Source organism: Photinus pyralis, unplaced genomic scaffold (genome assembly GCF_008802855.1).
Source record: "Photinus pyralis isolate 1611_PpyrPB1 unplaced genomic scaffold, Ppyr1.3 Ppyr1.4_LG1, whole genome shotgun sequence".
NCBI classification, from domain to species: domain Eukaryota; kingdom Metazoa; phylum Arthropoda; class Insecta; order Coleoptera; family Lampyridae; genus Photinus; species Photinus pyralis.
Window position 1 is genome coordinate 66,216,763 of NW_022170249.1, and position 12,895 is coordinate 66,229,657.

At 35.9% G+C, this 12,895-nt stretch overlaps 5 protein-coding genes across 6 annotated transcripts; 3 read left to right on the forward strand and 2 right to left on the reverse strand.

Moving 5' to 3' along the window:
- Positions 1 to 337: 337 nt before the first annotated feature.
- On the reverse strand, positions 338 to 1,983 carry LOC116178812 (rho GTPase-activating protein 11B-like). Of its 2 annotated transcripts, none has more exons than XM_031498436.1 (8): positions 1,798 to 1,983; positions 1,553 to 1,747; positions 1,285 to 1,509; positions 1,089 to 1,238; positions 896 to 1,040; positions 696 to 840; positions 578 to 643; positions 338 to 487 (listed from the first exon to the last, which is right to left on the reverse strand). In XM_031498436.1, exons 1-8 carry the CDS (start codon positions 1,903 to 1,905, stop codon positions 439 to 441), a joined length of 1,083 nt encoding a protein of 360 aa, XP_031354296.1. In that variant the 5' UTR covers positions 1,906 to 1,983; the 3' UTR covers positions 338 to 438. The 2 variants fall into 2 exon arrangements, with proteins under 2 accessions (XP_031354296.1, XP_031354302.1); XM_031498442.1 differs by having other exon boundaries at positions 462 to 525.
- A 555-nt stretch (positions 1,984 to 2,538) lies between these two features.
- Positions 2,539 to 5,180, forward strand: LOC116178828 (39S ribosomal protein L39, mitochondrial-like). Its single transcript, XM_031498455.1, has 5 exons — positions 2,539 to 2,676; positions 2,725 to 2,916; positions 2,967 to 3,206; positions 3,255 to 3,697; positions 5,075 to 5,180. The coding sequence occupies exons 1-5, from the start codon at positions 2,607 to 2,609 to the stop codon at positions 5,147 to 5,149; spliced, it is 1,020 nt and encodes a 339-aa protein (XP_031354315.1). The 5' UTR covers positions 2,539 to 2,606; the 3' UTR covers positions 5,150 to 5,180.
- A 135-nt stretch (positions 5,181 to 5,315) lies between these two features.
- Positions 5,316 to 7,888, forward strand: LOC116178803 (digestive cysteine proteinase 1-like). Its single transcript, XM_031498425.1, has 11 exons — positions 5,316 to 5,475; positions 5,526 to 5,634; positions 5,680 to 5,903; positions 6,011 to 6,152; positions 6,205 to 6,320; positions 6,513 to 6,740; positions 6,789 to 6,971; positions 7,020 to 7,146; positions 7,207 to 7,315; positions 7,361 to 7,548; positions 7,599 to 7,888. Exons 1-11 carry the CDS (start codon positions 5,427 to 5,429, stop codon positions 7,783 to 7,785), a joined length of 1,662 nt encoding a protein of 553 aa, XP_031354285.1. The 5' UTR covers positions 5,316 to 5,426; the 3' UTR covers positions 7,786 to 7,888.
- A 557-nt stretch (positions 7,889 to 8,445) lies between these two features.
- LOC116168360 (proteasome subunit beta type-5-like) lies at positions 8,446 to 9,423 on the forward strand. Its single transcript, XM_031484155.1, has 4 exons — positions 8,446 to 8,577; positions 8,622 to 8,820; positions 8,864 to 9,057; positions 9,107 to 9,423. Exons 1-4 carry the CDS (start codon positions 8,446 to 8,448, stop codon positions 9,416 to 9,418), a joined length of 837 nt encoding a protein of 278 aa, XP_031340015.1. The 3' UTR covers positions 9,419 to 9,423.
- Positions 9,424 to 9,529: 106 nt separating this feature from the next.
- LOC116168354 (glucose-6-phosphate isomerase-like) lies at positions 9,530 to 12,774 on the reverse strand. The gene is made up of 8 exons (XM_031484141.1): positions 12,534 to 12,774; positions 12,292 to 12,478; positions 11,923 to 12,231; positions 11,599 to 11,872; positions 11,308 to 11,547; positions 10,306 to 10,470; positions 9,890 to 10,253; positions 9,530 to 9,840 (listed from the first exon to the last, which is right to left on the reverse strand). The coding sequence occupies exons 1-8, from the start codon at positions 12,589 to 12,591 to the stop codon at positions 9,653 to 9,655; spliced, it is 1,785 nt and encodes a 594-aa protein (XP_031340001.1). The 5' UTR covers positions 12,592 to 12,774; the 3' UTR covers positions 9,530 to 9,652.
- Between the last annotated feature and the right edge of the window lie 121 nt (positions 12,775 to 12,895).

Genomic DNA, 12,895 nt, shown 5'->3' on the forward strand with positions numbered 1-12,895 from the left:
ACCCTACATAACTTCACCAGACAGACACAGACACTAATCGTTACTTGATTTTAATCCGTGCGATTAGTTAACCAGGCTAGACCTGAGTTCTCACAAGAAACACCGACCATAATAATAATAATAATACTGCCTTACAATACAATTTAAAATGGTGAAATGGGGCGAAGTTCAGTTCCACAGTAAAATACAGTAGTCTGCTCGGAATTAACTTTCTTAGCGATTTTTAGAATATTGCGACATTTTAAATAACCCAAACACCATTTTCGCAGCCAATTAATTCTACTAATTAGGCAATGGTAAAGCAATAAAAAAAAATAGCGCAGTTTTTTCTCTTAAGATTTCTGCTAGTGTTCTTGCGAAACGAAAGCTCTATTTTGTTACTTTCCGATACAGCAATATGCCATTCTGATTTGGTCACCCTGTACAATCGATTTGTACTTACCTATTATTTGTATTTGTCGATTTTGGAGATGGATTCTTTTTTGGACTATAAATGAGAAAGTCGCTTATTAAAAAAAAGTCAAGCTACAATTACTTTTCAAATCATGCACTTTTAATGAGTTGCTTTTCAACTTACTTTGGATGGATACTAATCGGTGTGCTTAAGGCGGTGTGCTGAGGAAGGCTTTGAATCAACGTGTGTCTGAAAATTATCATAATCAAGGAACACGTACTATTTCCCCATAACTACTCACTTTTTCTTATTTGAAAAAGCTTGAATGTCTAATCTTCGTTTACGATCAGACACTTTTATATTAGGCGTTTGTAAAAGATCTGGAGATTTGGAAGAGGTGTCGATCGACTTGCTGCTAACAATCTTTCTTAATCCATTAAACATACCTACGATTTATACATAAAACAATTTGTGTGCGTAAAACCCAAGGGCGGAACTTACGTGTCAAAGAGCCACTTCTGCGCTTCTTTTTCTTTTTATTTACTTCATCACACGAAACTAAATCTGCAGAAAGAGAAGTAGGAGCTATTTGATCGATTATACGATCGGAAATAAAACCAATATCAGATGCGTTTTCTATAAGCAACTAGAACAACGATTAATGGCATAACAATATTTAGAGACGAATACATACTTTACATATATCACAAAATTTCGTTAATCTTTGTGCAGAATTGAAAGCCGACTTTTCTTCAATTGGAAATAACGTAGGCCCCATTACTATCGCTAAATTATGAGAATCCATTTTATTCAATGAAGAATGTTGACTCACTTCGCGTAAAAACTAAAGGTCGAGATTAAATTACAGCAATCGTAATAAACACAATCACCTGCATAAAATACGCCAAAGTATTTAGATGTTCGGTCGGAAGTAAAAGACAAGATAGCATTAATGCTTGAAGTTGTTGACTAGACAAAACACAATGAAGAAAAAGTTCATGAAAGGCGTATGGAAATAATGGCTCCGGCAGCTCTCTAAAGAACGTTTTCAGTACATTTGCGACGTCAATTTCATGATGAGTCTGTCCCAAGTAAGATCCGGAATCCAAGAGCAACTAAAATAAACACATCACTCCACGTTAAAAATTAAAGTTATACCTTCATCTCGTTCTGTCTAGCTTTAGACCCGCCTTTACGAAAGAGACCTTCCGTCGTCACCTTTGTTAGTATGTACGAACACAGATCGTCGACTAGTTTAGGAACTACTAATTGCTGACCACTTGCTAGCGTTACCGTTTGCATGGGCAATAGGCATAATGCCGTTTTAAAGCACTGGCGACCGATTCTTTCCTCCTACGAATAAAATTATGTAAAAACACTTTTGCAGAGAGTATTATATTAACCTGCACGTTACGAAGTTTTTTAGGTCTGTATTTAACACCAATTTCACGTAAATGTTTTACTGCGATGTTCTTTATTTCTTCTTTTTTAGTTACGTCGTTTATAAACATTTTTTCGGATTTTAAAGAAATTTTATAATAAACTAAAGTGACATTTTGTAACCGTCATTAATATTTGAAATCTGGATGTGGTTGTGGATGTGATTGATAATTTGATACAGCGTTGTCAGATTATTATCAAAGTTAAATAGTAGGCTACACACTATACACCTTGATGTAACAGGGATGGGAGTTTCTCTCCGTTTTGGTTAAACCTACCCTTTGAACTTCTTGATCCTCGTTTATGCTTCTTTCATCTTTGAGGGTTTTGCATGACTCTATTATAGGGTTTTCTTGGCTCTTGCTCTTACATTGGGTATTTTCGGTGCTTTGTTCGATCATTCACAGCTCCTCTTTTCTGAATGTTGTCTCTTATGGCTGTATCATTGAATTTATAACTATCAAATTCAATGGCTGTATGCATATGCATATGCATCGTCAAATTTAAGCGGAGCTTAGTTTAAGCGTTGCTTGTAATCCATGGCAACCATTGTCGATGCATACGGCTATAATAAATGAACGGAAATGCAATTTGGTAAATTCATTGGTGTGTATAATCAATGGTAAAACTAAAATCTTTATTCCATTCTGGATCTCGCGACCTTGTATATGTCAAGAAACGTACCAATAGACACCGCACAACTGATTCCAGAGAATTTAACATAACCTTAAAATATAAGCTCTATTATATTATATGCAAAATATAAATAAACATGAAACTTCAGTCTCTGCATAAAACTGGTTCATTTTTAATAACCTCGCAATACCAAAAAATTATTCACAGTTAGTATAGTTTACCCTGAACCTAATTATACTCTCATCGAATTTTAGGGAATGTGCAAACTTCTGTTATCAGTTCAGATGAAGCGAAGCGACAGAGTGAGTTATTTTATATGGAAAGTAAAAGACAGAAGGCCGAAATCGGGCGCATTGAAAAGATTACCGTTAATTACTTGGGAGTTCCCGAAGACACAACTTTAGTTATGAACAAGGAAATATCAACTCCGTACGATTGTGCCAAACGTTCGTTTTGCATTGTAGCTCGTGTTAACTAAATATCATCTGGTTTATAGATTTAGGTGAAATGGTGACAAATAGGTCGGCTTTGGCTTTGGTAAATGGAGAACCGTGGCATATGCACAAGCCATTGCAAGATTCGTGCAATTTAGAGTTATTACATTACAACATACCGCAACCCGCTTTGGTTAATAGAGCCTTTTGGAGGACATGTAGCTTCATATTGGGTGCCGTTATTAATAATGCATTTAAAGACTCACTTAAGGTACATTTACACAGCTTCCCCAGTCCCAATGGTAAATTTGTACTGAGAGAGTGCACCGGTCTAAGATGATTGTTTTTAGTACGCTCTGGTAGTTTCATTTATGATGCACAGATCGAGTTAGAGAATTGGACGCCGACGGAAAGTGAACTGCGTGTTTTATCTGCGGAAATGGTTAAGTTCTGTCAGCAAAATTATCAAATTCGTTGCTTGGATGTGTCTGTTGAGTGCGCACTTTCCATTTTTCACAATAATGAGCATAAAACGAAACAAATACCTAACATTGCTGCGTCTAATAAAGGGAAAGTTACACTGTTTAGAGTTGGTGATCATGTAGATATATCCAAAGGACCTATGGTTACAAGCAGTAACCATTTAGGAAGAATAACGATTGCCAGTGTATTTAAATTGGATACAGACATACCGGGCGGTCCCATTTACAGGTTTCAAGGAGTTGCCTTGCCTAGATGCATTGTGCTGAATCATGTTGCATATAGTATCATTGAAGAACGAGCAAAAACTTTGGTATGATTTTGATTCAGTTGGTAATTTCGCTTAATTTTTGAAATATAAACATAGATTTGCTAGTTTTTAGCCTACACTCCAGTAGTGAAAAGAGCAGTTTCAGATTTCAATTTAATGCCAATCTGCGAAGAAATGATAAAATAATTTACACGGTATCATTTATTGAAACTTCTTCATTGTCATCAAGAAAACAATGTTCTTTTAATACCTGCTATTTATATACAGTGATATTAATTAAGAAGTAGACTGGGATTTACATGTATTGTTTTTCCCTATGTCTACTTCTAAATGACAAAATCAAAACAGGGTGTTCCATTTCAAAAAAGTGACTTTGGGTCTACAAACAAAATACCCTGTAAAATTATTTTTAATTGTTTCATGGTACATGTATTTATTTGACTTTTACTTTAACCAGAATAAACGATATAGAACTTGGAATTAAAATTTAAGTACATAGTAATTTTGACAATAAACAGACCCTTGCAAATGCCAAATCAAACTATCTTTTAAACTACAAGTTCTTCATATATAAAACATATAATAAAAAAAGTCGTGCAATTACACGTAGAATTAAAAAATGCATTCAAATACAGGGGGTTCCATTTAAAAAAATTACTTTTTAGCGCCCTACTTTGTGAACACACCCTGTATAATTAAAAATATTTTTAAAATGTGGAGAATATTCAACTATATCATAATACAAGAGCACTTTATCGAAAAATCTTATCTTCGAGGCATAGAGTTACTCCGCGCGATCGTTGTCTCACTGTACAAAAAACCTATTGTTCTAATATCGCGTTTATAACGTAGAGAATAATGGATACCGTCATGTTAAAAATATTCACTCTGCATACAGAGTCCACTTAAGGTAAGCGTTCAAACAGAGCGGACGCGCCGGACTCGCCCGAATTCTAGATAGACTTTTTACGTGAAAAAGTCAATGGCATTGATGCCACATTTTAAAAATCTACATAGAAGTGTAACCTGAAGATTAATAATCTTGTTTATCCATAAGTGTAACACTCTTCAAACTCCGATATAATTGCAGATTTTTACTTTTTGGTGTACTGAATCATAGTTATATATTTGCAGTTTGTTATGTAAACTAGGATGGCTTATACTTTCTGAAGGAGTCATCTAGAGGAGCATTTTTATTCGAAATTAATGCGGAATCGCGTAGTGAAGAGTTGTATGGCTCGAAGAGATACACCCTGCATTATATTTTATATTATTACTTTAAAAAACGTAGTAGAATTTCGTGCTGACACGCAGCATAAAATAATCGTGATTATAAATTAACATTTCCCAAAGCAGCAAGTTTTTTTTTATGATTTGTGTTAACAATTTGTTTTCAGTAAAGGCAATTTTTTATTTCAGAATTCGGCGAGAATTCCTAGTGTCCAAGGATTCTCTGAAGAGGAAAGTAGTTATATGAGACAATCTGTAGCTTAATTTGTATTGTATTAAACATGTAGAAATTGCATACATTTTTGTTAATGATAACCTTTAATCACAGATCATTTATTCTGTATGGACATAGCTTCATACATAAAAATTATCTTCCATGGAAAGCATTTTTGATGTTACACTGTTATTGATTGCTCACAGACAACGTTATTCTTTCCTCCCCTCCTCATATTGTGTTATCAGTAATTTATTGGTTTTGTAAGAAATAATATTTACTGGCTGATCAATGTTCAGTTTAACTTATTGCAATAAACTTTGAAGAATGATATCTTTGTTCTATTTGTTTGTTATAACAGTTCCTTTTTTGGAAGGTAAAGCGATTTTTTATCTCTCACACAATTAACTAAATTACAATTTTTAGCGAAATCCCAATGTGTGTTGATTAAGCCTCCAGTATGGAACTCTATCTACTCAGTTAGAGGGGTTCTTTACATACCATATGCTGAGTTGGAAGAGCCATTTTCTGCTTGGTAAATCATTTTTCACTTTTTCAAAAATAAACACTTCCAAATTAGGTACGATTATCCATCTCAGCGATCACGAATTGATTATTATGGAGGAATGGTAAAAACATTTCAATTGACCAATAGTGGCGCTTTCGGAACAAGTCTAAAGATTGCTCCCGTTACCACCGAAACAGAATTAAACAGCAAGACATGCTTACAAGTTAATGGCACTAAGGACATTAAGATTGAGCCACAATCTGTTCTACCAAACCTCGATGGATTCAAATGCATCGGTAAGATAGCTTTCATTATGTATTTTCGCATTTGTCCTGTTCCTGTTGGGCAAATAAAGCATTATTATTATTAAATACCTTGTGATTTTATATGTAAATGTAACCAGGAGTGGAAATGGTGGAAGGGGTTCAAACGGAAAAGTGGCAGTTAGTCCAAACGATTGGACAAAAAGTAAATCGTTATTCGATGTGGCTCAAGTTTCGAGATGACAACGACAAGCCCGAAGCAAAATATGCCATTCCTATCAAGTATAAAGTTAGCTCAATGTTATCATGTTTATTAAAGGAAAATGTTTTCTAGATATGAAATGAAAGGTTTCAATTCTTTGCTCGGAAGCCATTATGATCATTACTACTTACGATACGAAGATTACAATACCGAAAATATAGACCCAGCTGTGTTTCAAGCGGATGAAGGTATTATCACTTTGTACGATTGTATTAAAAACCGAGGTGGCATTTTGTGCTTCATTTATTCTTTCAAAACTGTATTGTGTACTCATATGTCTGTGAAATTAGCTGAGAGCTTCACAGAACAGTAGTAACCAAAATTGATTACTTCACCTGATTTGGGTGAGAAAGAATTAATTTATACTGTTTATTTCCCAGGTTTGCCTTGCAGTGCATTTCCGGGTCCAGGTGATCGACATATTTACACTTTTAATCCCATGAAAGAATTTATTCATCCTACCACTACCAGCCATGTAGATTTCGAATTTGATAAATTCAGGAATAAACACGGCAAGGATTATAAGCATCATTTAGACGAGGAACAGCGTAAAAATGTCTTCCGTCAAAATTTGAGATTTATCCATTCGGTCAATAGGCAGCATAAAGGTGAACTTGGTCTGATGCCGCTTTCGTTGCTAACACTGGTTTGTATAGGTTTCACGTTAGGGGTCAATCATTTGGCTGATAGGACCGAACTAGAATTGAAAGCCTTGAGAGGCAGGAAATATTCGGGTGGTAGCAATGGCGGCGAACCTTTTCCATTTAAGTTTATCGAACGTACTAAGCTTCCATCAGAATTTGATTGGAGAATATATGGTGCCGTAACTCCTGTTAAAGGTAAGCTCTTTTCGCACAAATCTCACGATTGTAACGACACATTTGCAGATCAATCTGTGTGTGGAAGCTGTTGGTCGTTTGGGACAATTGGTGCTGTAGAAGGCGCATTCTTCCTTCATAATGGACACAAATTGGTGCGCTTGTCCCAACAAGCACTGATTGATTGTTCATGGGGGTACGTACTAACATAACAATACCTTCCCCCTTGTCGCTGTACTCTATATTTCCTATTTAGATTTGGTAATAACGGCTGTGATGGTGGTGAAGATTGGCGTGCCTATAACTGGATGCTACGGCATGGAGGTATACCTACAGAAGATGATTATGGTCCTTATTTAGGCCAAGTAGGTAGCTTAAATAACTATAAACAAATTGAAAGTGTGTTGTAGGATGGATATTGTCATATAAACAATGTAAGTCTTACTGCCAAAATAACTGGCTTTGTTAACGTTACGTCTGGAAGTTTAACAGCACTTAGACAAGCAATTGTGTCACAAGGCCCAATTAGTGTTGCAATTGATGCAGGTCATCGTACCTTTAGTTTTTACTCCAACGGTATTTATTACGAACCTGATTGGTAAGATGACACACTAATTGCTCAAAACATACCAAGTTAAAACTTTTCAGCAAAAATAAACTGGACGAATTAGACCATGCCGTCTTGGCCGTTGGGTATGGAACAATAAACGGTGAAGACTATTGGTTAATCAAGAACAGTTGGTCAAACTATTGGGGTAATGATGGATATGTATTGATGTCGGCTAAGAATAATAACTGTGGAGTGATGACAACCCCGACCTATGTGAAAATGTAATCTTTAATACTACCTAGTTGTAGTTTGTTTTTATATTTGATATCAATATTGTAGTTACTATAGGAAGCAGTAGGTTAAATATTACTAACATTGTTTTATAAAATGTAGTTTCAATACTTAACTTCGTCTGAAATGAAAAATCGACATTAAGACTTTGGAAAGCACTGCATAGTCTCGACACATTTCCCAAAACCATGTACACGTATTCTAGAACCCTATGTACGCGATATTTGTTTTCCGTGGACTTTAAAGTGATTCCAATTCTTCAGAAAATCTCCATGACTTAACATGATTTTGCTAATTAGATTTATTAAAGAAATATAATAATAATATATTATAGACCAACAAAATTGCCGAATTTTTGATAAAATAATGAGAAATACAACTGAAAATGAACTAATTCGCATATCATTAGATGAAAAAAATCAAGTTAACATGGGGAGCAACGATCTGCAAAAAACCTTTGTCCCATGTTAATTCCTATGTTCGGTTTTGGAATATTCACCCGGTATATTACGTTGATGGTGCGAAGAACAACCATCTACATAATCAATTTATGGCGTATATTTAGACACAGCAGTTACAATCCCATTTTGTAAAGTTAGGTTAAATTGTTCGCTTTAGAAACTGTTTTGCTTTGTCATTTCATTTTGAATAAAAATGGCATTAGAATCAATTTGCGGTTTGCAAAACTTTGATAATCGCGAAGATAATTTATTTGAAAAGGATTTATTCAATTATACGAGAAATTTCAATGCCAATACAAACTTGGCCCTTCCACCCTTTCCGCAGGTAAGCAGCCCCGTGGGTTTCACTTCATTGATAACCACTTTTAGTTCTCCGAGAATTTGTCGCACGGCATGACCGACGAACGAGGACGCGATATCAAAATCAAATTCGATCACGGTACAACCACTTTAGGCTTTCAGTATAATGGAGGTGTTGTACTTGCCGTCGATTCTCGAGCTACCGGTGGCGATTTTATTGGATCGCAAACGATGAAGAAAATCGTGGAAATTAACGATTTTTTGTTGGGTATGTAGAATTGATTGGTGGCATTTGATAATGATGCATTCAGGTACTCTCGCCGGTGGAGCTGCCGATTGTGTGTATTGGGATAGGGTGTTAGCTAAGCAGTGCCGTATGTATGAATTGCGTAACCGTGAACGTATATCAGTCGCCGCTGCTTCAAAATTAATGGCGAATATGGTGTACAATTATAAAGGTATGGGACTTTCAATGGGAATGATGATCGCAGGCTGGGATAAGAGAGTAGGTTCTCTTTTATGTTACGAAATACTCTGCTAATCTTACTTTTTAGGGTCCTCAGTTGTACTACGTGGATTCGGAAGGTACTCGCACTCCTGGACAAGTGTTTAGTGTTGGTTCTGGATCTATTTTTGCGTTTGGAGTTTTGGATGCCGGTTATAAGTGGGATTTAACAGATGAGGAAGCATATGACTTGGGAAGACGTTCAATTTATCACGCCACACATCGTGATGCATATTCTGGTGGAATTGTTCGTGTCTATCATATGAAGTCCACAGGGTGGGTTAATATTGACAATATTGATTGTATGGATTTACATTACAAGTATAAGCAAGAGAAAGAAGATAAATTAAATGAAATTTAAGTTTATATGTATCTATAACTTTTTTTAAATTAAATTGGAATATTTGTCGCTCAGGAGTTTAGATAGAGAGTGAAAGCTGAAACAAATACTAAGAAATCACAATAAAACGTCTACGTTTGGACAGTAAAGCTTACATTTTATTAATAATTCCGATTTTAAACTAATATAAAATCTTTAATTCTCAACACAACTACACATTCAGAAACAATTCTATTGCACCGGCGATATAAATATCTAGCGACTAGCTTTAATGAAATTGATTAATCCATTAGTGGATCCATCGTGGGATGAGACAGGATTATTATCCTGCAGTTCAGGTTCGATTGCTTTTGCAAGTTGTTTACCAAGCTCGACTCCCCATTGGTCAAACGAGTTTATATCCCAAATCACCCCTTGAGTGAAAATTTTATGTTCATATAGAGCTGAAATAAAACTTAAGCATTAGCAAAAAATAAAAATAAAAGAAGTTACCAATGAGAACTCCCAGCACAAATGGTGTCAGTTTCTTAAAGACAATGCTGTTTGTCGGTCTATTACCCTGGAATATTTTATGTGGTAAAATATGTTCTAAATTGGAACCTGATAATCCTTGTTTCTGTAATTCTTGACGCGCTTGTGCTTCTGTTTTTCCAGTCATCAACGCTTCCGTCTGAGCCAGAAAATTGGCCAATAAAATGTTGTGATGTTTACCATTGCTGATAGGATTGTGAGTTTGTGCCGGCGCAAAGAAATCGCACGGTATGACACGTGTACCCTGATGGATTAATTGGTAAAATGCGTGTTGGCCATTAGTACCCGGTTCACCCCAAACAATCGGACCGGTGGAATAATTCACCTAAATTCTTTAACTTTAATTTCTATTCACAATTACCTATAGATAAACATACCACTTGGCCACTCCTAGTTACATATTTCCCATTACTTTCCATGTCGCCCTGTTGAAAATATGCGGCAAAACGATGCAGGTATTGATCGTAGGGGAGCAGTGCGTGAGTTTCTGCACCGAAGAAATTACTGTACCAAATTCCCAGCAAGGCTAAGATGACAGGAACCTATAAAATGCACATAGAACTATGGAAAATAGGCTCTCAAGTGGAGAAGATAGCTATGGATTTCACAAAAGGGCTTTAATTGGTTTCCACAGAAATCCGCAATTTCTTTTCAAGGTTTAAATTTCACGGAAATTGTCTAGTGGTAAAAAAAACTAAATGGGCTCTACTATTGATATTGGCGCAGTCTTAATTTTGGGCACCAACAACACAGTTTTTAGTTTCTATGGTTAATTTCCAATAAAATAACTGCAGCTGTTTTCTTGGTCAAAATAAGGAAGAAGTTCATGAAAATCCTTCAGAACCAGGAGAAAACACTGTTGAATGAGCAAAATTTAATCAAGAAGAAAGGCATTTTAAATAAAAACAAAAAAGGAAAGAAAAGGTGTGTTAAGTTCATCATTAAATAGTGCAATTGAAATAAAGTATGCAGCGTACTAGTTAAATTCTCAATTCTCTTATTAAAAAGAGAGTCACATAACAAAGAAGAAAAATTATCATATAGATAGTATGAATTGTTTCGTGATGGATGGATTAGCAGTCAAGGTCTCAATCCCCTCAGCGCCAGCATACTCTTCAAATTCGATTTTTGTGGGAAGTTAAAAATAGTGTTTCACTGCAAAAAACAATTGCATGGCAAACATTTGAGAGGCATTAAAAATGAATGTATAAAATGCAAGGCAGGAAGTTCAGTGAAATTTTGGTTCCCTCTATAACCCAATTTTTTTGTTTGACCTAAAAGATTTCAATTCCTTTAAAAAGGACTTAGAGGTTTGAGTTTGAAGTGACAGTGTTTTTTAAAGAGTTATCAATTGTAAATTTTTTCAACCTTCAACTTACATTCTTTTCAAGTGGCGCTGTGGTGAAATGATTATCCATGTGATTAGCCCCAAGTAACAATTGTTCAAAGCTATCGAATCCAACCGACAAACATATGCTCAAGCCGATAGCCGACCACAAAGAGTATCGTCCTCCCACCCAATCCCAAAACCCGAACATATTAGCCGTATCAATTCCGAACTCTGTTACTTTGGAAGTATTAGTACTCAAAGCGACGAAGTGTTTAGCAACTGCGGTCGGCTACAATAGAAGATGTAATGCAATGTAGACTATAAGCTCATTAATAATTACATCCTTCGCATACTGCAAAAACCACTCCTTTGCGGATGTTGCGTTCGTTATAGTTTCTTGAGTAGTAAATGTTTTTGAAGCTATAATAAACAAGACCCGTTCAGGATCCACATTTTTTAAAACCTCAGCCAAGTGGGTACCATCAATGTTTGAGACAAAATGCATACTAAGGCCCTTATTATAAGGCTTCAATGCCTCTGTGACCATTAATGGCCCCAAATCAGAACCACCTATGCCTATATTAACGACATCCTTTATAGTTTTTCCCGAATATCTACAATGGTACAGTAAAACAAATGAAATTTCTATTCTGAAAATACACACCCTTTCCAAACTCCGCTAAGGACCGCATTTGTAAAATCCTTCATGTGGGCCAATACACCGTTGACATCAGATGTAACATCCTGACCGTCGACATGAATGGGAACGTTTCCACGATTCCGCAATGCAGTGTGTAGCACCGCACGATTCTCTGTAAAGTTAATTTTTTCACCTTTGAACATAGCATCTCGGGCGGATTCTAATTTTCGAGCGCGTGCTAATTGGAAAAGTAGGCTCATCAATTCCCCATTGATACGATTTTTTGAATAATCTACTAGAATATTTCCATCCCTCGGAGTGTCAATGGTTACACTACAACAAAGTACAATGACAAATGAAGGTCAGTGAAGTCCTTCAGGATGAAGTGATTACCTGAAGCTATTAAATCTGTTGGCATCCTGCTTGAATTCCTCTAAAATGTTTATAAACTTTCCCTTGTTGTTGTAATAATTTTGGATGGCTTGGAAGACCGGTTCTCCTGTTAAGGGCGCTCGAGCTTCCATGGTCTTTAATGGAAATTGCAAATATTCACTGAACAGAGACGCGAAGTGATAAACTCCTTTGAACTAACGATTAAAATTCACTTTCTAAAAAGCCTGTTGACGCAGGCTTACTGAAGACTGAAGTATTTCTAGGGTGATGCCTTATTTTAAGAGAGTGTGTTATCGTCATCTTTAATCTTTTATTAACAATTTGTGGTATTAAAATCTACATTTTTTGTTGCTTTACGAAACCTATAATCCCTTCAGCTAAGGTACAGTGCACACTGCGATGTAAGCCGTACGATTACCGTTAAGCCTAGCCCGCACACAACCATAAATTATATTATTAGATTACAAATAATTCTTAATTGTAGGTACCTACATGTTTTTGGGTACTAATTGGCTTAAAGCAGTTTAGGGGATATGATTCCCCTTCCTCCCCAACAAAATGAACAAATTACTATTCCCTCCCAAAGTGCCAAAGTCTTGCACGT